Source organism: Ambystoma mexicanum, chromosome 7q (genome assembly GCF_040938575.1).
Source record: "Ambystoma mexicanum isolate Mex_15411 chromosome 7q, UKY_AmexF1_1, whole genome shotgun sequence".
NCBI classification, from domain to species: Eukaryota; Metazoa; Chordata; class Amphibia; order Caudata; family Ambystomatidae; genus Ambystoma; species Ambystoma mexicanum.
In genome coordinates this window covers 723,118,801-723,144,454 of record NC_090941.1, presented here as the reverse complement: position 1 = coordinate 723,144,454, position 25,654 = coordinate 723,118,801, and the positions used below count along the sequence as shown (strand labels likewise).

At 43.6% G+C, this 25,654-nt stretch overlaps 1 protein-coding gene across 7 annotated transcripts in view; it reads left to right on the top strand.

The window, feature by feature from the left end:
• Positions 1 to 25,654, top strand: part of PARP4 (poly(ADP-ribose) polymerase family member 4) — a 2,748,946-nt gene that overhangs the window by 906,735 nt on the left and 1,816,557 nt on the right. For all 7 annotated transcript variants that reach the window (XM_069639202.1, XM_069639198.1, XM_069639200.1 and 4 more), the window contains exons 18-19: positions 3,378 to 3,542; positions 14,711 to 14,757. In XM_069639202.1, coding sequence (XP_069495303.1) covers positions 3,378 to 3,542; positions 14,711 to 14,757 — 212 coding nt within the window. The remainder of the gene's footprint in view (positions 1 to 3,377; positions 3,543 to 14,710; positions 14,758 to 25,654) is intronic.

Genomic DNA, 25,654 nt, shown 5'->3' with positions numbered 1-25,654 from the left:
ATACTCAGCAGGGGGCTGCCTGGGGCCACCCTGGCTCCAACAGGCTGAAACAGGTACTCAGACTACTAAGTGCTTATAAAATGGCGCTTTTCCCTTGCAAAAAACGCCTGTGCTAAAATGCCCTAAAGTAGACCAGGAAATAGGGCACTGAGCAAGCAACATGAACAATCACATGATATCTCTGTGCCACAGGTCCTCTCGCTGACGCTCTAAAAGGTGGGTGCATATCCCGGCCAAGCTGGACTGCCTCCACTTTGGGAAATGGACAAGAAAGTCCTTTCTCCCAGGAGAGCGAATGAAGGCTCCTGCCACGTGCTCCCCTGCGTTCCCGCGGGCAAGGTTATGAACACGATTGCCTTAAACCTGAGCACACTGACTTTCTCTCTGTTTAGTAATGGCCTTATCGCTTCTTATATTAGGTTACACCAGCTATACCAAACAGTCTGTTTTTGAGGCAGCTATAAACTCAGTAAGATGTGCGTGTCTCCATGTTAAGCTCACCATTGGTTACAGCGGCACATATGTCATAATGTTGGTTCTAAACATTTGAATCTTTATGCATTTTTTCAAACGTTTGTGGAGATAAAACGGGTTGCAATAGACCTAAGTGGGTAAGGGCTCACAACAGCTTTTTTTCCGCAGAGAAAGGAATTGATGGAAATATTGTTTGTGGAAGGATTGTCAGAATGACATAGGAACATTAATACAAAATTACTTCTTTGATTTTTAACCTTTCTAGTATACCCATGCCGTAAGGGTTTTGATACAACTGTTATCTTTGTATTACTATATGGCTGAACGTTTCTATGTCATTTGTTCGATTTTTGTAGGTCGCCTAACCAAAAGACCAACTCTTTTTTCACCCACTTTTAGGAGGTCTTCAAAAATAGAAAAAAGGAAATTTCTTCGCCCACTCCCACCCTCTCTTGCCCCATTTCCTAAAAAATGGGGAGCTCCACACCCCAGACCCCCTCCCTCAGCCTGTGCCGCCTCCCTCACCCCCGAAAAGCCTGCCCCCGCCATTACACACACAAAAACACACACTAACACCTACATACAAACACATCAACTTACTCGTTCTCCCTCGTGGCCGCTTCCGGGTCCTGGCATGCCCGAAAGCCCCTGTGCGAACTTGTGTGCATTGCAGGTCCGACAGTTCGATTTAGAAAGACTGCTCTGTGCGGTCACAGAGCGGTCTTTCTAAATGTTTTTTTTTTTAAATACATTTTTTGAAAAAGGTATTTTGACCTAATAGCGGAAGAACAATCTAAGGCTATACTAATTATTAAACTATTGTACTCTTCCAATATATTTTTTCTTTACAATGTGGGGGGATTGTAGAGGTACATCTAGTTCTGCCCACTAGCGAGAATTGATTGCTAGCATAAGAACATGTACACAAAACATGCCCGTTGTTTATTCGTTTAAAAAAACAATGGGGAGAAAGCCATATCCAGATATTGGTAATGTACTACAAATTGATGATGTTTAGTAACTTTCTCCATTAGTTTTTCACCTTGGCAATTTGATTTGGGTATAAGACTTTCTCGATTACACTTTTTAGAGGCACTCGCCAGTTTCTCAATTTGGCAACTATATTCTGGTCCAAGACTACTTCTCATCTTGTTCACCAAATGAACAATTCTCAGTGACACTCATCTTGTCTACTTAATGTGTGTCAAAGGCCTTGTCCATCAGCCTCTCAGACATAGGCTTTCTTCTTGCTTCTTTGTTGTCCCCTGTCAGACCACAGTTCTCTTAAGCTGTTAAAACCGCTTTGGTGTCTTTCGCTAGAATGCATTTCACGCAAGATCTGGCTTCATTGTTATGACTCGGTGTATTTGAATAGTCCCACAATTAATTGAAGGTTCACAGCTACCTTTGGGATCACAGCACCTCTATGTTTCACAGTGCGTTCAGGATTCACAAGCACCTCCAGGATTCACAACGCTTTCAGAGGCTACTACCATCAGCCCTTCAAGTGGGCATCAAGGTACAGTGAGTCAAGCTTTTTCCACAGCCTGTAAGCCTGGCATTCTGCATGATGACCTCTCCTCTGGCTTCAGGCAGGGACTGTATGTCATTCAAACCTCCCCCTCCTGTACATTTATTTTCTGTCAGCCAGTAGGTAGTGAATTCCCTGCCTTAGTTCCTCAACCCTGCTTGGTTGAAGGGCATGGAGTCTGGCCTTCTTTCCCACAATTCTCTCTATTGCCGTGTCATATTACTGGGAAAACCAAGGTGATTTAAGCATGTTCAGCCATCTTGGTGTTTTCAGTTCTCATCATTTGTATGTGTGTCCCCTGTGTTTTTCAGCAATACAGAGTCTCCTCATTACTCTTGTGAGTTTGCACATTGTTTTTGTGATTAGAGGGGAGCTTAGCAAGACTGTGCAGATGTAGGACCTCTTTGTCCAACAAGGTAATGACTTATATAAGAGTGAGTGACCCGTAAACAGCATTCTTGGCCAGTGTCTGCGGCACATTGTATTACAGATTTCATGCATCTGGTTGTGTTTTGGTAACCAAGGGGGTCAGTTTGCCACGTACTTAAACAGATTTGTGACTTATCAGGGCAGGACCCATTCTCATATTACACACCGACTGACACGCTGCTGTGAAAATGGTGAATTAATTGCCCAAATACATTGGAATCGCAATCACTTTTAGAGATTAAATCCATAATTAAAAATGAATGCGTCATCCAGTAAAGGTCATCTCATTGGGAAAGAGTGAGTACGCAGTCTTATCTAAGTTCTTAAGAGTCAAGCATCTACGTGAGGCACAGAAACGGCTAAAAGAAATAAAACTGCCTCATTGTTGAATGATTATAGCAACACTTGACTATAATGTTTACTATTGGGCTCACCCATTCAGGCTGACGTACAAGGATATAAAAAAATCATGTGCATGTGAAAATTTGGTGGACAAGGAGACCTACAGAATTTCCTCTAGGTTTTTCCGAGGTATAACTGTTTATGCAGAAAATGTCTGCAGCGTCTTTTTCTCTGTACAAATGTGCAGTGTGTGTTTATCTTTGCAAATGCAAGTAATGTCTGTAATAATTACAATGGGCCTCATTTACAAAATGCTTTTCCAATGGGATTTTCCCTTTTGAAACGCTTTGTAAATCAGGCATATTGGTTTGGCTGTTCTATTTAAATGCTTGATCAAGTTCAGCAAATTCGCTTCCAATAATATGTTTAGTGTTTAAAATAATGAAAAAGATGAATTGTAGATGGATGATAAAAAGACAAATCATATCTAAATAGTCAAATGTTTATTTTTGATTGTGCTGTATGATAATAAAACAAAGTTAATAAAACTGGCAGATGTTAATGGGATGGTTTCTAAATTATTCACACTGTTCTGTTTCAGGATGTTTTTACTGTAAGTGTTGGAAATTTACCACCTAAAGCAACTGTCCTTATCAAAATAACCTACGTCACAGAGTTAGTTATGGAATATGGACTTGTGAAATTTACATTGCCAGTTGCTGTGGCACCTTGCCAGGAAGACAAAGCACTTAAAGAGAACACACAGGTATGTTCTGTTTTTTGTAGCACTGTTATGGGCATATTTAAGGTTATGTCAGTGTGCTGTTTTGGGTATGATACTTTCCCTGTTTACTCTTTTATGTTGTTGGTAGCTTATTGTGTTAAGTTCTTGTGTTTCACTCTGTTAGGAGTCAAGAGTAAGAGTTGGACACAGAAACATTATGTTGGTTGCTTTAGACTTTTATTTTATAAACCGAAAGAAAGAGGTTGGGTGAAGTACTATCTTTCCCTGACTCTATGAGAGGTTTCCCTGCCTCAACAAAACTAACTAAGGTTACTGTCAGAATGTTGAACGTGAAAGAAGTCCTCTGTCCAGTGTCCAAAACCCTAATCTGACCCTCAAACGCTTACCCTAATATATTGTGATAGGGGCAGAGTCCTTTAGCTGCCACCTGCAGCTATTTTCAAGTAATTCAAAGTATGATTCCAAAAAGGTGCAAATAAATGAATCAAGGTTCCATTCACCTCAGGAGAAGCTTTCTCCTCCACATTTGCAGTTCTATTCAACCTTTATGGTTCACAATGAATTTTCACTCTTCACCTGGTATACTCGCCTGCCAGGACTTTGTTTCACTCTTATACAAGAAAATTCCAAGCACTTCAAAACTTTCAGGGGTTTTACCCTTCCCCAGGATTATTATAATGCTCTTTGCTTTAAAGAGGTATGGATCTTCACTTTAGTTTACTTCATACGCAGTCTGTCTTTTCCTTCCACTTGGGTCCTGGTATATTATCCGGTAACGGTAATACAAGGTGTATTGGGGTATCATGAGAAGAGTACCATTAGCCTGCATATTGTGCCTGTGAGACAATATAGTAGAGCTCAAAGTCAGGCGCTGTCAGGCCACCTTGTTCAAATGGTTCAGCCATTCCCTCCAATTTCATTCACGGAACACCTGCTCCCCATGTGTATTTGATTACTAGGGAGCGTAGTTTATCAAAGAAAGTACAACCCGGCCATACCGGAATATTGAAAAAATAATACAGCAGTTTGGGAACCACAATCATTTTAAGTATTAAGAGATCAGTATGCCCAGGTATTTAAATGTATGTGGGACCCATCTGAATCCCATTAAATCTATCGGGATGTGTGTAGCATCGGTCAATGGGAACAGTTCTGAATTTTGCCTCGTTGATTCAGTGTTGTAAATTTACAGACCTTCTCCATCAATGGAGTCATATTCTGTTCCGGGTTGCAGATATATAAGTGTGTAGTCGGCATAAAGGGATATAATCTGTAGTGGTCCCGCTGTGTGGAAACCCCTGTGACTGTTTATATGGCATTATACGGACAAGGGCCTCAATCGTCAATGCACAGAGTAGTGGGGATAGTGGGCAGCCCTGTCTCATACCGCGGCACATGTGGAAGATGGGTGAGAGCATGCCGTTGGTGTGGACTCTGGCTGTTGGGTTAGCATATAACAGTTGTATACATTTTATGAAGTGATCCCCTAATTACATGTCATGAAGGACTGCGAAAAAGAACTGCCAAGAAACAGTCTAAGGCCTTTTCCGCATTGAGTGAGGCAGCTACAGCCCTGGCCTTTGGATTTATTTGGGACATGATGCAGAAGAGTCTGCGTAGATGAAACACTGTAGAGCGTCCAGGGATAAATCCGGATTGGTCTGGATGAATCAGCGTTAACATGCAATGTAGTGGACGGATGGATACGATTTTGGCAAACATTTTTGTGTCAGTATTGATTAGAGATAATGGTCTGTTCGAGGCCATTTCAGAAGCTGGCCTGTTCGGTTTTAGCAGTACAGTAATTACAGCTTCCGAGAGTGTGGGTGGTAATTGACCGGCCCGTAGGGACTCTTCCTAGACCCTCAGCAGTTTGGGTGCCAGGATCTGCCAGAGATCTTTATATAGTTTTATTCCTATCCCATTGGGGCCCGGGGCCTTCCCCGACAGAAGAGCCATTATTGCGTCGATAGCTTCGAGTGCGAGCGGCCAGTTGAGTACTAACTGTGTTTCTGGTGATGGAGATGGGAGTGGAATCTCATTTAAGTAACTAGTCAGGTCTGCGTCGGTAGACTGATCGGCATTGGCATATAGGGTTTTATAGTATTGGTGGAACTTGCTGTTGATCTCTTCGTGTGTGGTTAGTATGTTACCTGTCTGTCCCTTGATCCCAGTGATGTGATGTGTTGTGCCCCTTTCTCTGACCGGATAGCACCCACGAGGAAGCAGCCCGGTCTGTCTGCTTCCACATATCGCCATGCCTCGGTGGGCTGGTTTATCAGGCAGACTTCCCTGTCTGCCAGTTCTGTAAATTTCAGCAGGTTCCCTTTAATGAGGCCTAACAGCGCCCTTTTATGTGATGTGCCGTATTCATTTTTGAGTTCTCTGAAGTTTGTTTCTACCCTACCTAATTCCCTTCTCGTTTCTTTGAGGCTTCTATTGGTAATTGAAATCACCTCGCCCCTCAGCCATACCTTAAATGTTTCCCAGACTGTAGAATAATGGGGAACAGATCCTTTGTTTCTCTGGAAGAAGCCCTAGATTCCGTCCCACAATGTCTCAAGAAACATTGAATCTAGTAAGCATGAGGGTGGCTTTCTCCACGGTGGGTGGGGTCACCGGGACCATCCCATAGTATCGTCAGTGAAATTGGTGAATGATCGTAAATGGTTCCAAGATATATCTTGCATTCCTGCACACGCGCCATCAGCGTCACTGGGACCAACCAGTAATCAATCCTGGACTACGTATCATGCACCGATGAGTAATAGGTATATTCGAGTAAGCCAGGATCACGGTCCATCCATGCATCTACCAATTCTGTTTGTTGCATGATCTGACTTATCATTTGGCCAGCATTTGTTAGGTCCTATTGATTATCTCTCGAGTGGTCTACTGCACAGTCCAGGATTGCATTAAAGTCGCCTCCCTTTATAATCAGGGAGTGGTGTCCCCCGTTTAGGATTTTCATTACTTGCCATAGAATTCAGGGTCATCTAGATTAGGGCCATATATATTGACTAATGTTGTATCTATACCAGATATCTTACCCCATAGAATCACATATCTTCCCTGAGGGTCTATACAGCACCTGTTTTCCTGAAAGGCCAGTGAACGATGTATCCGAGTCATCACCTCCCTGGCCTGAGATGAGTAGTCAGTGAAACCCTGTTGGTTCCCCCAGTTGGGTGCAAATCTCTTGTTGAGTGTCCCTTGGGCATGGGTTTCTTGTAGCATTACCACCTTTGGGCCGTGGCGATTAATATATGCTAATATTTTCCTTGCCTTAATAGGGTTGTTCAGACCCTGGACATTCCATGTCAGGAAGGAGATCTTGTCACCAATAGTGTCCTGTTTCTTTTACATAATGAGCTCATTTCGCTCAGATGAATAACAGAAATTTTGTTTCTGTGTTTACTAGGTAACCAGTCTGCATTTTTTTTAAAGAACATATTAATACTACTTCAAACCTTTTGAACTCCAGTAACATTTGGTGTACATACACGTCATTAACCCCAACTCGACAGACATATCCCCCATCCCTCATCCTCACCCTCAACTTGACGATGTAGCCCAGAAAAATCTGCAGGAACTTCCTGGGGTGTGCTGAAAACAGTGACTGCTATCCTGCAGCTGGTTGCAGTGCCTGCCGCCGGTCGCGATTGTACTAGTATTGTACATCCATGTGCGTTCTTGTGACATGAGAGCTTTGGTCGATATCAGTGTCGGTCAGTCATTGTCTGAATTGTCCAACTCATTGTTGTGTGGACGCGGGCTGTGTCTACAGTCGCTCTCCCACCGTGCGAGTGGAATAGAGATTGATGCTTCAACATCTGCAGTAGCCTAGGATGGGTTCTCGAAGAAATGTGCGCGGACTCAATGTTGAATCCTTAGCTTGGTGGTAAACATTAAGGCATAAGGAACCTGTCCGATTTGTAATAGCTTCTTCACAGGATCATATGATTTCCGTAGGGCTTGTACATTAGCTGAGAAGTACGGGTAAATATGGACATCTGAAGCCTCGAAGCGGAACGCGCCGTGCTCCGTCGCCAATCGTAGTATTATGTCTCGGTCTTGGTAATTAAGCAGTCTTGCCAAGGTAGTGCAGGGTTGGGGGGCGCTAGTTTAGGCACAGAAGCCAGAACACGGTGCGCACACTCGACCAAGAATTGCGGGGAGAACTTTGTGTGGTCGAACAGTGATTTTAGCAAGTCTTCGAAAAATGTTTCCATAGGGCCTTTGCAGGCCGCCTCGGGTATCCCGATTAAGCAAATATTGTTGTCTCGAGTGCGACTGCAGGTCATCGCACTTATTTCAGATTTTGTTGACCTCCAACTTCAGTTACGTTATGTCTCGGTCATTTCTGTTGACCTTGTCTTCTGTGTCGCCAAGCCTTGTTTCTTTCTCCAGTTCAGATTTTAGTGAACCGATGGTGCAAACAATGTCATCGAGCTTCATGTTCACTGCCAAGAATCCGCTTTGCATTGCTACCAATAAGTGATCCTTGTGGGCATCCCCAGAATTTGCGGCTTGTTCGTTGTTGGGTATCGGGTCTGTAGTACCTAGGGCCTTGGCGGGAGTGTTGGTGAATGAATCCATATGTCCTTTTATCTTCCCTCTGGTCCCTTTCATCATGTTTTCCTCTAGTGACGTTGGTATGGACTGTGCCTTGTGGTTTCACCCGTTTGGTAGTTCCGATAGCCGGTCAGCAAGGGTGTCAGGTTTGGAAGGGGTGATATTGCTGGAGGTCTGCAGTTGGGAGATTGCCCACTGTGTCTCCTCTGTATCTTGACCCCTGGAACACCTCACAGACCTGGGGACCAGGTGGATTGAAGTCACACTTTACTTGACCAAAAAGAGTATGACAGATGTGGAGTCTGGCCTCTGAGCTGACAGTCAGCTGCTGGATCTGGCTATGTGTGGATTGTTATCCGATCCCAGTGGTTGTTTAGGCTGTGTGCTTGCGAGCGGCAGGGGATCAGTGGCGTTGTCACGTTTATACCAACATTGGCGTTAGTATGTGCAGCACGGTAGTATGAAGTGGGTGAGCCCGGGATTATGGCAGTCGCATGCCTCAGGGCCGGGCTTTCAACCAGCCCTTGAGAGCTTTGGTATGGGCCTTGCTGTCTCACAATGTGGGCCGCTTCCTGTATGGGGCCCGCCACATCTCAAAATGCAGGTCATTTGTATAAGTGCCTTCTGGGCCCTGCATCTTCACAGATCGTGTGGGTTTAGTGTTGAGCCAGCCCTGAACAAAAGTGTCCAGCGGGCCGCCGTCTCGCAGGTGGCCCCCTCAGTTTGTGTATGGCAGCATGCCTAGTTCCACAGAGGTAGCGACCCAGCCTCAGCGGGTGATTTCGAGCAACACTAGAGGGGGTGGGTGCCGGGCCGTGAATTCACTAAGCCGGGTCTTCCATGCGACTGTCGGGTGTTAAACAAATATACACACGTTCTTGTGCCACGATATATGCATTCTCCTGTGGCCGCTAAGGAGTAGTCACCGATCAGTGCTGCTCAAGGGTGCCTCTGGGCTGCCTCATCTCACATGGTGGCGGCCGCGCGTAGCAGGATATGCGCATTCGTTCTGTAGATGGATTCAGGCATGTGAAAAACGCTCACAGGGTTATGTCGCTATGGTCTAGCAGTAGGACGTCGCAAGTGGTGTGTCGGACAAAATTCCAACCTCCTGCCCAGTTTACCGTTTGTTGTGCTGAGTGTTTCGGAAGGTTCCCGCATCCAGACTACACGGCTTGGACTGCCAACTCGTCCGGATGTGCTGGACGGTCTCTGCTCCACCCTACGCCGGCCCGGCCATCAGCGATGTGCCGCTCCATCCTCACTGCACGGTTCTGCTTGATTTTTGAGCCACAGGATCCTCGGTCCGTCCGCTGTATGGGGAGACCTTTTGATGCTGAATCGATGGTGTAAAACAGGGTTTATTTATAATAAGGATTTTATGGGACCAGAGTTTCAAGATCAAGCAGCCATCTTCTTGGCTGCTCAACAGCGCCTCTTCCTGGAGAATAATATTAACTGGAACAAATGATTCCAAGTCAGGAGTGACAATAGTGGGTTCGGGTAAATACCAAGAGATTTAGGGTCAGTAACTAATTTCAGAATCTTTAACAGAGAGTTTGAATATATGCTTATTATATTTTAATAACAGGTTAACACTAAGATGGAAGGAACTTGTGAAGTATAAATCTAATCAAGGCTAGTAAAGAACTATGACATTTGAGCAATATAATTATCTTAAACAAGTAGTGGAACATTAGAAACGGGAATATAATTTTGATTTCTGAAACTTACAATCCTTCTTTTCTGCTTCTTTTTTCCTTTCTCCTCTGTACAGCACGACTAATGGATGCCCTAAAATAATTGCGTTTTTCCATCTTTATATTTTATAGATGGATAATAGATATGTCCTGTATATGGATAATGAATGCATAATCAAGAAATGTTTTGGTTGAGTTTTTATATGACACTCAGTAGTCAAAATCATTAGTATTTATACACATTTTGCATATATTTAGTTCGGTTAAAAAGATTGAGCCTTCATAAAACCTCAGTGGAGTGAAACAAAATGGAATTTGGGAGTCATATTATAAGCAAGGAACCCAGTGCATCATGCTTAATTGTCATTTATCATTTAAGTTTTAGGGTTGTTGATTGTTTGGTGAATAACAGCTTTTTTAGACTAGTACAGGCGCACTGTTTGAGATTCACCACTTGCATTTCTTGTGACATTACGGAAGTAATCCCCCTTGTTGGAAGAGCCAAGAGGAAGATAAGGAAAGTCCATAAATATATAGAACACAGAAAAATAATAATTGTTGGAGACATCACCAAGCCCACAGAAGCCCCTTGGAGGAATTACAAGGGCTTAGCAGAACTGTTACAAGCGACTATCGGAAACCAGCCCTTAATGCTGAATTGTCTGGACCGGAGAAGGGAGTAATTCTGGCTTCATTTCTGTTTGCTGAATACATTTGATTAGTGATAGGGTCAGAGTAGGGTAGTGGGACAGAGGACTGATTCCTTAGTTTGACAACCACCCTGACGGCGAACACCCAAGTTAGAATTCAGTTGGGTGGTGTAGTTGTAGTCAAAGATAGGTCCATTGTTATTATATGAATAAAAACCTTGAGTTGCAATGCCACTGCTTCTGACTTGCCACATTACCTTTGTAAGTCACCTGTTATTTATTGTGTTTAGTTTTATCCCTACTCTGTGTCCCACTTTGTTCACACCATCATGAACTGGCTCATCACTTATTCTCATCTTTTTGCTATTGTATAGGTAGCCTTGGAGGGAATGCCTCAACCATCTATTTATATGATATTGTAAGTCATTTCTGATCCAAATTGGCATCCCTATTCTACCAATCAATACAATCCAAACATGCAATACATTTAGTTTGGGGGCCTGGGGTGACTGTCTAAGACTCGTGTAATATTTTCTTGAATATCAAAAGTGAGAAGGAATGACTAATCTTAGAACCATATGTTTGGCATGGCCTAGTATATTGATCCATGTTGTGACAGTGTTCTGGAGCTGGGGTGAACCTGTGTTGGTTCATGTAATATGTGCCTCTCGGATGCCAGGTGAAAATTAAGAAAAAAAAGAAACTGCCATGACCCCACCTTGGGCTCATGAAGTGTGCGCACACACCCTTTGCCACTGTAAAAACACTTCATGATGCCTGTGTCCACAATGTATGCCAGCACTCCCACACAGAGACACATTTTGATGATGCTTCTACCTACAGTATAAGCCAGCATTGTCACTGCAAAATGCCCTTTCATGAACCCTGTGCCCATAAGTTGACAGCTGTTGGGGTGGTCGGTAATAGTTTCAATGGGAAAGAAGGGTTTGCGTTACGCGTGCCATGTTGGTGACTGGGGTAACGGCAATGTTGCAGCGATGTTGAGATTTAGCATGTATCTAGTGTTGTTAACGAGAATGGGATGTGTGTTACTGTTAGTGTTACTTTGTGTATAGTTGATACATTTTAGATGTGCATGCATGTAGCAACATAATGACAAGTCTGATACAATATGAATACAATACATTTGCGTGGCGTGCCACATAGCACCTAAATATCGGAAGCAAGGAGATTTATAGGCGCAAGCAATAAAGGAGATTTGCAGATGGAGAAGCCACTGTGAGGGGACGAGGTAGTCTTGTACATACAGGCATAAATACACAGGGGTTTTCAGGGAAATGGGTGTGGGACAGTTGGGGTTATGGCGAAATACACAGATCTGTATACCACGGGTCCCTCATAGTTTGGGCTTGTGTAGGCCGCAGAAACCTGATGTGGCGAGATATACTCTGTGCAACCTGGGACGCTGGTTGATCGAGGTTGAAGGCTGGGGGAGGCAGCTAACTGCATTTGGGCAAGTGCGATAACATCAAATGGTCAGTTGTGGCCAGCCAAGGGTTTTACGACTTAGTGCTAATGTGGAGAGGAGATGTAATCTTCCTGAGAACATTGGAATTTGTTATTCAGTGACCAGGAAAGTCCGGCCACCTGGTAGGGTCGACTTGGGGCCAAGTTTCATAACCGGTGCAAGGGTTGCTTAAGGACAGAGTTGGTCAGTGGTTTATGGATGGCAATCAGGTTCTCAGGAATGACCATTATGTGGCCAGAGGCCATTTGTGCTGAAATGGTGGTCGTTATAGATTGCTGTGAAATGGGTGATCCAGGGATGCCAGCAAGTCTGGGTGGATTATGATATGATATTAGTCATTTATAACACGTCTCTACACATGTGTTTCTAGGCATGACAAGATAAGGGAGGGTACGGAGAGAGGACAATATACATGATCTTACAAGCTTTGTGTCATTCAGATCGTGCAAGTGCAGTAACGCAAAGTGCAGGGGAAGGAATGGGGGATGTGCAACAGGGAGGGAAGGGGAAAGTGCAATCAGGGCAGCATTGCTCTGAGTAAGTGCAGCCAGGGCAGCACGGCTCTGGGTAGGTGCAAGGAGGCAGGGGACTGTAGAGGATGACTATCATCATACGAAGGGAACTTGTTTGTTTCTTCCCCTTCTCATATTGTTTAACCGTCCTTGTAAATCCACTCGTAACACGGCTGGAGTTAGGTGTGATGATGTCACGACCTACTACAGAAATATCCCAAAAAGTGGTGTGCTGTGAATATGAGCTAATGCAAATGTATGTCTAAAGGGGATGGTGGTTAAATGAATGTATCGAATGAGAGCATGGGAACTGAGCGGGATTAGATTTCCTTGTATAGGGTTAACCAATCATGTTTGGGGGGGTTGACCTTCTAACAAAATATGAGTGTGTTAAATGTTGCAAAATATATATAATGTGTAACCTATGTGTAGTTTGGAGAAAATCTGTTTAGTTCGGTTTCTAAAGAGTGATGTAGCCCCTCCAGTCCGTTTGTACAATAAACTTGCTTCATGGACAAACGTGCACTCACTTCTTAGGTGAGCCTATTTTGCGTAAGGAGATCAGAGGTCCACCCCCACACAGTACTGTCCTTGGTAAGCTTATGTTCATGATGTCTTTGTCCACTGTATAAGCCAGCATGGTATTAAGTGAAAATGTAGTTTTACTTTACCCAAAAACAAAAAGTTGATTTAGAAATACTGATTAAAATCGGTAATTGGGTCTTTCTAAATCGATTCTTAAAACACCATTCACCCAACTCCTCCACCTCCCTAGCCCACAATCAAACCCCTACTCCACTCCTCCCCTGCCCGCACTTGCCGTGACCATCCAATGCTGCCTTCCTCTCTGTGCTCGGCCATCTCTGGAATGACATATGCCCCCTGCGACGAATACGAGTGCGCGTAGGGGCTGACAGGCGGGTCAGACAAGGGACATCTTGGGAGTAAGGTGTTTGTTTTGGTGTGTGCATGTGTGTGAACATGTATGTGAGGGAGAGGTCGGTGAATGTGGTGAGAAAGGGAGGGGTGGGGGATGGTTACAAATGTATAAGATGCCGTTAGTTAATGAGGGGAATGAGTGGTGCGGAGTGGGGGAAGAAGAGATGAAAGTGGGGACTTTGAACTGAAACCTCTGATTTCCTAAAAAGCCCACCTGCCCGGAAGAGGGTGAAAGTCGGGGCCCGAAATGTGATATTGCGGCATTTTGGAGGTAACACCAAAATGAGCAAAATAAATCTGTCTTTTTGGGTTTGGCCTTCAAAATGCGGAAATATCACATAGAACCGCCAGTATTGCTAATGTCAACCACATTTTCAAGACCCCCTTGTGTCCACAATCTGTCAGAATTTCCACTTCATGATACCTTTTCCCACAATATATGCAAGCACTGCCACTGTAAAGCACCCTTCATGATTCTTGTGCCCACAAAATGTACTAGCACCATCAATGTGACCCACATGTTCATGATACCAGTGACCACAATATATGCCAGTAGTGGCACAGATAATGTGGGTGTTGTGGGGGGTTTTCCCCTGCCAGGAAAATGTGTTTTCAGAAGTTAGCAAAGCAATTTCTTAGATGACAACAACAGTTTTGTCACTTGCTGGAGTAAGGAGTAGAAAACAATAAGTATTATACTGCACCTGCACATAAGCTTTATACTAAAAGGCTAGGCACATGAGAATGGTAGGTTAGGTTGCATTGGGCAAGCTTTAAACAGCTAAGTAAAGAAGGCGTTACCCACAAATCACTTCTGCTTGTACCTATTAAATTACACTTCTTTTTAGATGTTGCCCTATTTTAGACAAAGATGAGGTACATCTAGACAGAGTAATTGCTAATTGCTCCCCAATAGATTAACCTAATATGAAATAGCAATGTAAACCCCATCCAGGAGATAGATACGTTTGTATTAGGAATGTTATATTTTAATATATATAGGTGTCATTTTTAGAAAGGAGGTTACTAATTGATGATCATGTCGTACCTTCTGTCATACGGATTGTATTTGAAATGCATTTTCAGTATTTCACATCTTTGGTTTGCACTTTGAAATTTATGTTGTACTTGTTTATGCATTCTTTAATGCAGAGGGTTTTCCACCCTAATAAAGAGTCCTATGACATTTTCTATTACTAAGCAAGAAGTATTATTACTCTTATGCCAAAAATGGGGTTCAGTCTCATATGATTGCTGTGTACTCACAAGATTTTGTTATTTGGTTAATTATGCCTCATGTATTGTAACACATTTTTCATTATAGGATACTGTGGACAAAATTTGTGTTAAGGAAGACGATGTGAAAAACTGGTAAGTATACAATTTACGGAGCAAAAACAACTGTTTTCTTCATGCAGTTGCTTAGTGTCACTTTGATTTTGGAAATATTGATGTATGATTGGGGAAGGGTTTAAAATGTTGTCTATCTACCTTATTTTATGCTTGGGCAGCCAACGGGAAACATAATGCTTTGACTGGCAAGACTCCATTGGTAATCCATTGATGTAGGGTTAAAATAAAAATAAGTCAACACAATTGATGTTATTGATGTTATAAAACACTTTATTACCTACGAAGCAGCCTTTTGGCACTAAACTGAACTGATTTTGGACAGTACCATGACTCCCGGATAAGAGCCGGTTCATCAAGGATTTCTGAAATAGGAGACATTCCTAAACAGTATAGAAATCAAGTGAAATATTCAACTTATACAGCTGCATCATTCGGTATGTTTGTATGTTCAGAAAACATGTTTTTTTCCAAACAGTTTTTATTCAAATTGAAAATCAATACAGTATCATCATATATATCCACTGATTAAAATCCAGACATATTCTTCTACAGGAAGATTATCAGCAATATATTTTTCCTTTTTAGCAATAGTTACTGCCATCGCATTTCATGACATCCGGTACAACATAGCAATAATTAACATTTAAACATTGAACTATCCTAGAGCTCTTAATTGGGCAGGGCACATTACATTTGTACAATCTTTTACCACTGTTTTTTGAAATAGTGACCATGTGGAGTAAATGTTTGTGCTAGTATTGTGTGCTGCCTGTTATATTTCCTGTTAAGAGTTCTCACACCCTCACCAATCACATCAACATAATTTAGGGATTCACCACCTCACACCCAGTAATAAATAAGATAGGAGTCCCCTGGGAGTTTGTATATTCTCCTGATTTGGTTCTGTATCACTTGTAATAGGATGTCTGCAGGATCATTGTTGATCTGAGGTCCTATTATTTCAATTATGCTTGACCTGATCTTGAGCCAAAACCCCAAAAGCACCGGGCATTCCTGCTATATGTGATATTGGGTTCCTTCCGCTCAGAACTCCAAAACATGGGCTGGTCAGATTAGGAAATTGATTGGACATCTTATGTAGTTTTAGGTACCACCGGCTTGTATTGAACATCCATAGTCTGGGCTGATATTGTATTCTTATGTGCCCCTGTCCATCTCTCTTCCCAGGTTTCTTCAATACTGTGTTAACTTAGATCTCTTTGCCATGCGCCTTTATAATGTTTCTAGGAGTAGCTTATATATTTTGGATATTAAGCCTGTTGTCCCTGTGGTTTGCTGCAGTATTTGTTTTAAAGCAGTGATCTTTCTAAATCCTCCTGAGCTAAATTTGGGATGAATTGCCCAGGGTCTAACCTGCAGGTATTGCATTCTTTCTGTTTCTCCTGGCCCAAATGTTGCTTTGAAATCCTCAAAGCTCCTAATTTCCCTGTTCACAAATACATCTCCCAATTCTTGGCACACCCCACCTTTTTTTCCACTTCACAAACCTTCCCTTGTCCAGGCCAGGAGCAAAGAGTGTGTTTCCTAGGAGTGGTGTAAATGGGAACAGGAATGTTGTAACGCCCTGTCAAACTGCAAGCTCATCCCAAATTGTCATTGTTGTTTTTGTAAACTGTTTGCTCTATAGACTCTTCTATGGTCTGTTGCCCCTTTCTACGCAAGGTTGCCCCCAGATATAAGTCTCAGCGAAGGCGTGTTCCATAAACTCCCAGGGTTTATCAAATGTTAGATTCATAATTTCCGCCAGCACTCTAAACTGAGTGGCTTTGAAATATAGCCCCAGCTCAGGGGACACCCATCTCTCCCCTACTTATCGATTAAGTCTGCCTTTTCCTGCAAGTATTTGCTTTTCCATAAATCCCCAAAAATTGTAATTTCTTTTTGCAAATTTAGCAGCTTTTACCACGGAAGTATATTCTTCTTTACTATCGATATCCTTTCTACCCAAATAGTAGCTACCTTTTTCCATCTGTTTAAGTACTGTTGTATTTGTTCCCAAAGGCGGGTAGTTGATTTTGTAATTTTTTTTATTTTATTCGTTACAGTATGGTTAAACTTTAGAAATAACTACATCACCAACTAAAATATTTCTACTTGCGTAAAACCTCGTATTAACATTAGTAAAATAACATTAATAACATAACATTAATAAAATAACATTATTAAAATAAGAAAAGGAGAGCGAAGAATAGAGCACCAGACTATATATGTAAACTCTCAGGGAGTTCTCAAGAGGCACTCTTCTCCATTTCCAGTTTCATTTGTAACTTTTCTAGTAACCTTGTGAGCGCAAGAGTTAGTTTTTTGCATTCACTGTTATGCATTTGGGACCACCAGTCTTCACTATTGTAGGTTGTACATTCCTCCATTACTTTTCCCAAGAAGAGAGTTCTCATATCTCTTAGGTACGGACAAAATAGGATTAGATGTTTTAGGTTCTCCACATTTTGATTACAGAATCTACAGCTTATGTTTTCAGCTTGAATTAATCTTCTTTGGATCAAGATCTCCTTGGTTTCAAATAAATTCAGTCTGAATTTTAAGTACAACCTTCTTGAATGCTTGCAGGGCCAGATAACCATATATTTGGCAATTGTGCTTACTCCTTTCCCTTCAGCCGGTGAGTTGGTCATACACTTGTGTCTCAATCTTTTTTCCACCGTCTCGATCCAGTCAAGCTGAAGCAGTTTTTTCTTTACTGCATTCGGATTGCCCCATAAGGTTCTTTCATCTGTGAACAGTTGTGTGAAGATCTCTTTACATTGCTGTTTCCATGTAGTTAAAGCTGTCTTGCCTTCTTGTGGTCTTTTTGGCTCCCTTAGCGCTTCAAAAGGTGCTAGTTCTGCTTCGACTTGGAGCTTCCTATATAGGGACAATTTGTTTCACATTATTCTTGCGTTTAATGAGGTTAGCCCCACCTTGTAGAGCACACAGGCTATTGGAAAGCTCAGAGGTATTTGTAGAATTTGTTTCCAAAATGTGCTTTCGCACCTAGACCAGATCTCGGACGCGCATACAAACATACTTTCGGCTCCGAAGATCAAAATTGGGGACACTTTGCTTTTGTAAAATTTTATTATTAGGACATACGAGAATTTCTCATATTTTTTGTGAAGGATCATTCCTTGCTTTGTTAGCTGTTTACAGGTGCTAGCGATTTTCTTCATCATAGGCTCGTCATTGATGGATGAATTGACCAGCGTTCCTAGGTATCTAGTGTATGATGCTTTGCTCAGAGCTTCGATCCCCAATGTCCATCACAGCTTCTTTTTTTTAGGCTGACCACCTTTCTAGTTTTCAAGTATGTGTAACGCTCACCTGATTCCCGCAGAGGCGCCGGTCTTGACTGGGTGAATGCCGTATCTTCAAAGGTGATGTGTAACACACGGTTGGCTCTTTGGGCTGGACCTCTGTGCACTGTATGCCTGACTCGAAGAGTAAGATGTCTGCAGATAGAAAATATGGGATTAATGAACTGGGGTTATTGGGTGCCTCTCTCCTCTTCCCTTTCTCTTCTCCTGTAGAACCCCAAAGGTTAACGCCCTCACCTTAGGTAAGTGAACGCCGAGCTCTCCATCTGCCACGGGGCAGGGTGCCGTAACCAGTTCCTTCACTGGATAAGGGTGCAGGCCTCTTGACCTCAGAGGACTGCTGTCCGTCGTTAACTGCACGAACGGTAAATTCTGGGCGCTTCAAATGTCTTAAAAGTCTTTTGTAATGATATCTCTTGTTTTGCAGAGTTCCGGCGATGGCGGATGGCGGGCTGATGAGAGTTGAGGATCGAACCAGCGTGAGGAATAGAAGCGCCTGGAAGCATGTAGGTAAGCGCTTGTAGCCTGCTTCACGATGCGCACTAACTGTCCCTTTTATCTTGCAGGTACAAGTTCGGAGCTTTAGAGAAGCTGAAGGGTGCTGGAATACCCACTGGATTCGGCGTGGGAAGGAGTAATGGCACGTGAGTAATAAAGTTGCCCAATGTCTTTAAACGCACCTTCTTTTGTCTTTCAGATGCGGGTTGCAGCGCCGAAGGCCTCCGGAGCGTGCGAAGAGCTGGTAAGCTTTTGTCTTTCAGATGCCGGAATGCAGTGCGAAGACCTCCGGAACATGCGAAGAGTAGGTAAGCCTTTGTCTTTCAGATGCCGGAATGCAGCGCGAGGCGTTGGTGACAGCCGATGGACCGGGTAAGAGATGCGCTGCCACTGAAGACCGTAGTGCTAACCTGTTCTTTCTTTGTCTTTACAGGTGCTGCTGAAGACTGGATTCCAGGATGGTAAGCCTTTGTTTCTGTAGGCCCAGGATCAGAAGCAGAAGACACGATGAGCGTTCTGCTGCAGAGAATGCAGAATAACGCAAAGCAAGATTCATCCATCGGGTGTGGTTTAAATAGCCTCCTGTAGTGCTTAGGTGTCTCCTTCCACAGCCACGCCTAGGTAAGAAAAGAGTTCCTGCTTTCCAGAAGAGTTCCAGTGTTCTGAACCTAGGGAGTGGCTCCTGCCCCACCCAACAGGAAAAGTAGTCCCAAACAGAAGAGGATCAGGGGTTCAACTGGCAGGTAAGTAAGCAGCATGGTCTGCTGCAGGTAAGTCCACCCAAGCATTATGAGCCCGGCGCTTCCAGCGCTGGGACTGGGCATCTTTATGAGCCTGGTGCCACTGGCGCCAGGACAGGGTCCAAAAGGTCCCAATTGGGACTGGCTGGCACTCGGAACCGGGGTTATGGGTCTGCTTCCAAGGGAGTCGGGCAAGTCCTGATCTTTTGGAAGCAGAGATCATGACAGTATGAGATCTCTGATTTGGATACGTTGATCGCGAGATCTAAATCTTCGATAAACAGCTTTAGAGCATTTAGTTTCCTTTGGAGACTGATAGGTGTTAGGTCCAGGATGACCATGTCATCGACATAGAGGATCCAGCTGATATGTTTCCCACTCAGTTTTGGAGGGCATGACACAAATTCACCAAGTCTGGTTCCTACTTCTAAGATGTAAAAATTGAAGAGGGCCGCTCCCAATGGGCATCCCATGTTTTACGCCTTGTTCTGTTTTTATGGGTTTAGATAGGTGGCCATCGTTGTTAAGTCGGTTCTGTATTTGGGTCTCCGAATAAAGTTCTTTGATTGCCTGAATGAGGTCATGAGGGCAACCTCTCAATTTTAGTTTTGTCCGCAGAATTTCACGGTCGACTCCATCGAATGCATTGGCTAGATCAATGAATGCCATGTAGATTTTGTTACCTGATTTGATGGCATTTATTTTCAGCAGATTCAGGATTAATAGATTTAGTCTACATCCCACGCCTTTGATGAAACCTGTCTGTCGTTCGTCAAAGATCTTATTTGTCTTTATCCCATGTGATAGCTGTTTTAGGAGTAGACTAGCAAATACTTTCCCGATCACATCCAATCGGGCTATGGGGCGGTAATTCACTGGATTTGTACGGTCACCCTTTTTGAAGATTGATATTATAATACCCAATTTCCATGTAGTTGGAACACAACCCTCTTTCGCTATGTTTTTGAAGAGTGTGTTGCAGAATTCTGTCCATTCATTGATGTTGTTTTTGAGGTCGGCATTTGAAAGCCCGTCAGGTCCGGCTGCTCTTGAGGAGCTCAGTTTTTGTATAGTATTCCGAATGTCCTCTTGTTCAAAGGCTAGATCCCATGGAAGGCTTATATTCAAACTTGGTGAGGCGTTTTTCCTTTTTTTGAATAAATTGCCGTAATGGTTCATCCATTTGTCTTCGGTTACCATGTTTACAAGCCTTGCGTTTTGTGGGTTCTCCCTCTCCTTTACTATTGACCAGAAGCTTCTTGGGTTGTTTTTATTCAATGCTGTTAGCATAGCTTCGGCATCTCTTTGTTCCAGAAGCCCGCGAGGAGCTTTAATCCAATTATTGTAGGTGTTCTTGGCTTTACTCATTTCATGTTTTTGGTCAGGCATCTTTTTCATCGCAATTTTTCTTATGTCCGAACGTAAGGCCCTTTTTTCTGAGAAACCTGAGGATCAAAATTATGTCTTTGGAATGTCGGTTTAGTTTAGACTTTTTTTTTTGTTTTGTACACTTCCAACAGGGCTTGATATTCGATTGGGTCATATTCATTGCTCCCCACTTTCGGGTTTATCATTTCAGCCAATATCGGTATGCCGGTGGATCTTAGGCGTAGCCGATTATCTCCTGGTTCCAGTGCTATCTGCATCTTCCGATGCTCTAGAGGCTGCTGGAAACTCAGCCCCCATTGCATTGTTACCACATCATGATCACTTTGAGGTGATTTTGTAACATGAAGGGCGTTGATTTCATGCGAAATACTTTCAGAAACAAAAAAGTAGTCTCATATCGATTTTTGTTCTCCTTTTTCCCAAGTTGCTTTTGGCAGAATATCTCCTGTTACTGCGCCATTCATCATATACAAGTAGCGGGAAGACATTTCCTCTAACCATATTGTTGTTTTTCTGGTCGCCTTCTTTTTCAGGTCTTTCTTAGTGCTAGATGTACCCAACAATTTCATGTTAAAATCGCCACACAAGACAATTTGTGCGTTGGGGTTTTCGCTCAAGATGTTATCGAAGGTATCTAGAAGCTCCTTTTCGAACTTTAAATGCTCTGCTGGGGTGGTATTCCAGTAAACATTTACCACATGCACAGTGTGTGTTCTTCTGTTCGATATTTCTTTGGCTTCTAGATTCACATATTGAATGTGAGGCGAGATATTATCTGCAGTCTTTATGCTAAACCCACATTTTCTCTTGACCAGGATTAGCTGTCCAGACATTGGACGGCCCTTTCGTTGTATAATTGCTGGATTTAGAGCCACTTCAAATCCCTCTACACAAGGCATTCGGTCTAGCCATGTCTCCTGTAGACAAATTATGTCTGCTGATGTTACAACTTTTGGAAACGAGTTTGCTAAATGGGAGAAGCCCCTTGTATTCCAGGAACCCATACTGTACTATTCAATTTGGTTTGGCATTAGCTTTCAGAGGTATCATTGATGGCCTTAGCCACCCAGCTCCAGCAGTTTTGTTCATCATCTGTGCCATCCCACTTTGTTTTTTCGGTGCTGGCTTGTCCAACCTTACATTTCATACTGTGATATTTATTTTTTTCATTTTAGCGCCTTCTGAAGAGTCCCACGTAGGCTGTGAGGGGACTTTTATATTTTCTTCTCTTTGCTTTCGTTGATCCTTCATTGCTGGATTGTCCAAAGCGTTAATTGTTGTAGAGTCTTTTGGATTTTGGGTTGAAGCTCTTGATTTAGAATTTAGGATTGTTTTCGGGTTCCCTAAAGCGTTGTCCACTTCATAGACCTGGAAGCCTGCCTCTAACAACTCTCGCACACCATCACTGCTTCAGCTAGTTTGCGATCATTGATGTGTAGCAGGACACTTTTGTGGTTTGAGTCTTCCAGAATTTCAACGCGTTCAATTTTGGTGCTTTTAATTGCTTTCAGTACAGGAATAAATTTGAACAGCTTTAATATTAGGTTTCTGTTTATGGACATGTCACCTCTTTTGTGCCCCATTCGTTCGATCAGAATCCTGTAGGCAGACAATAGGCTTTGCTGCTTCTTTGAATCCAAGTTTGGGTTTGGATTTCTTGGTTCGACTCTCTGTGAGTTGATTTGGTCTCTTACTGGCAGCGCTGGTATTTGCTCGCCATCTGTTCCACCTTGACTAGCGGACTGGTTTTGAAGGCTTTGATTTTGTTTTTCTTCGATGGTTCGGAAGACATTTATCTTGACTTCGTTTCTCGTATTACCTGGATTGTTTATAGTTTTTTTTCCGTCGATGGTGACCAAGTTATCACCCGCTTTGCCTGTGAGCCTCGGCATTTAGGGTTTTGATGGCTTGTCGAGGGTGGCGGAGAGCTTTCCCCTTCGACATTCGGCTCGGGCTGACCGACACTAGCATTTGATTCGGGCTGACCGTCACTGGCATTTGAACTCACTTCAGCCTTATCGTAGTCTCTTCTTCATCTTCATTTATCTCATTACTGTAGGTCGACATGTTCATTAGCTCGTCGTCCTCAGACGAGTCATCCTCCTCTTCACTATGTTTTGTATCGATCCGCTTTCCTCTTGTCTCCTTCATACTTATCAAATGATCTTTCTTTTTTGTTTCCGGCTGTACTTTTAGCAAGTCATCATTTGCTGTGTCACAGTTGTTAGAGGTCACATTCAATTCTTTGATATTTCTGAAGAAATTAGCCGAGTTTCTGGCATTTTCATTTTTTGGCATCACAATCTTTTTTTTTTACATTTGCCTTGTTTCTGGTCAGTGTCAGGTTTCGTTGCCTTTTTCTGAATTTTGTTAGGATCTTGCGGCTTTCCAAATATGTCAAACCATTCGGCTTCTTTCGATTCTGGGGCACTTACACTCAGAGTGGATTAAGGGAGGGTATTTTGCATGTCATTCGTCGCGTCACTCGCAGCAGCTTCAGGGTTCCCTCTCGGCGGCTCGGCCGGCATTGCATTCGCGGCCGATGGTTTGGTAAGGTCTATGATCGGAGGCGAGACTGATGCGTCATTACTCACTACTTCAGTTGCATGCGTCAGTCACTGCGTGATCTCTGACATTCTCTTCCAGGTTTTTCGTTACACTGGTCACTGAGATAGCCATTTCTTTCTCTTTAGCCATATTCTTGAACATTGACTGTTTCATGTTCGTTCAGTCATTTTCATTCCCACTTGAGGTTGGTAAGGGTCTGTGTCGATCCTGACCTATCCCAATTGTGTCACCGGGGATGTCAATGAATGATTCACATTCGAACTTTGAGCTGCTTCCTTACTAGCTCCTTCTGTAATAAGCATAAGGCCTGTCTAGAGACCTCAGCTAGAAGTCGTTTGTCTTCTGAGTTATTCTTCAGTGCATCTTTCCAGACTGCTAGAGATATGAAACACTTGTGTATAGGCATGTTATAAATGCCATATTATATCATATTGTTACCTCGTCTTGTGACTGTGATTTGCGTCATCATGTCCACCATATCAGTTTCCAGTTTCACCATTTTGGAGTTTAAGAGTGCTATTAGAGTAAACTGGTCACGCTAGTTCTCATAGAGGTTTTCGTATAGCTTTGTTAATGGCGCCACTGCAATTGTGGTGGAAGACATCAGTATTGGGCGCAAAACACTGATGACCTTTTCCACTATTTCCACTGTAGACTGTTCGTCGCCTTGTTCTTTGGTCATATGGGGTTGCGGATCATATTTCTGGTTTCTTTTATCCGGTGAGTTGTATTCCTCCTCTGAGGACGAGGAGAAGGAGGTCAAATCCGCTATCCCTTGATGTTGGAATGGCCTGGAGCAACTCTAGGGGCAATAAGAGGATTTATCGACGAGGGTCTATTGTGGCTCTTAAATCGCTTCTGGGCGCCGCATGCTTCGCTTTCGGAGCTTAGAACTTGCCTAATCCTTTTTTGAGAACTCGTTATTTCGTCATTTCTTGTTTCAAAACTTGGCGCATTCTCCTCCAAGCTGGGAAGATATTTCAACGCTTTTTCTTGGTGGTTCTGAATCACTGACGCTTTCGGAATGAAAGCGTTTGGCTTCATGTTGCTGGTTTTATTTGCATTAACTAACTTGTTGTTCATAGTTGTCAATTCTTTAATGACTTGATCAGTAATTGTTAATGAATTACGGCATCCGTTAGGCTCATTCAGCTTAGTGGAGTCTTGGATTTTCAGCGAGTTCAACGGTTCCCATACCTCTGTATAACTCATCTCCTCGTCCTCATCCTCGATTGGGTTAATTATGGAGGGAGCAGGATTAGCGTGGATCTGGACTTAAGCCACCTATAGGCTGCCGTTTGTCAAACATTTATTTGCCATCCCCGGTGCATCAGGACTTTTTGTTAGACTTTGTTTATTGATGTTTGTCACTGATTTCCAGGCTATTAGGCAATAGCAGTTTGTACAGGGGCGTCCATCGTGGCACTGGGTTGATCATTTCCAATGGCTCGCTGTCCATCCTGCAGCGGCTGAACGCCATTGATCGCCGAACACCACCCCTCCCCCACCTCCTTATCAGTCTCTTTCCATCGTGCTTACTGGGGGAGCTGTCATCAACTCACCTCCAGTTGATTCACTGCGGGAGGGAGTGCCAACGGCCAAAAGCCGGCCGGAGCTCTCCATCAACTGACGTGCTCCTGCTCGCTCGGGCCCCTCCCCTCCGCAGCCGCCCACACATCCGCGGGCCGCGGCGGACTCCAGCTGAATCCCGCAGCCACAACCCTCCTATCAACCCTCCCCTCCGCAGTTCCACAGGCTGCGGCACCCAGAAGCAGCTTGCGGCCCTGACTCTCCTCTCCGCCGCCGGCAGCTCCACAGGCCACGGCAGCGACCAGCCGCAGCTCGCGTCGATGATCCGGCGCCGCCTATATCCCTGGTAAGGCAATTTTGCGAGATGCTGCTGATGCCTGTTGGCTTCAGTTGTGTTTTCCCATGAATGCTGTTGTTTCGAGAAATACGGCGCGCTTCGTTATTGATCATACCCCAGTATGTCTTTGTCGACACAGACTACCCCGAAGACCGGGTTCAAAAAGTGTCCTGATTGTGAATCGAAGATGTCATTGACCAATCCACACCAAACATGTCTATGGTGTCTCGAGGTGGAACATAAAACCTCAGCCTGCTCCAAGTGCCAGTCGATGACCGGGTGTTACGACCCTCGCCCAAAACCCCCTCTGGCAAACCCATTGGCCAGACGGAGTCAGGACTCGGGCCTCTAGAGCCTGGCATCCTCTTCAAAAGCCTTCATGACACTAGGCTCATATACCATGAAAAACAATGTGCTTGGGAACTACTTTATTGTATTGTCAGCCAACATGGAGGCATCCACATAGCTTGGTTCCTAAGAACCAAGCTATCCGGTCTAGTGTTTTGGGTGTGGTAGCCAAG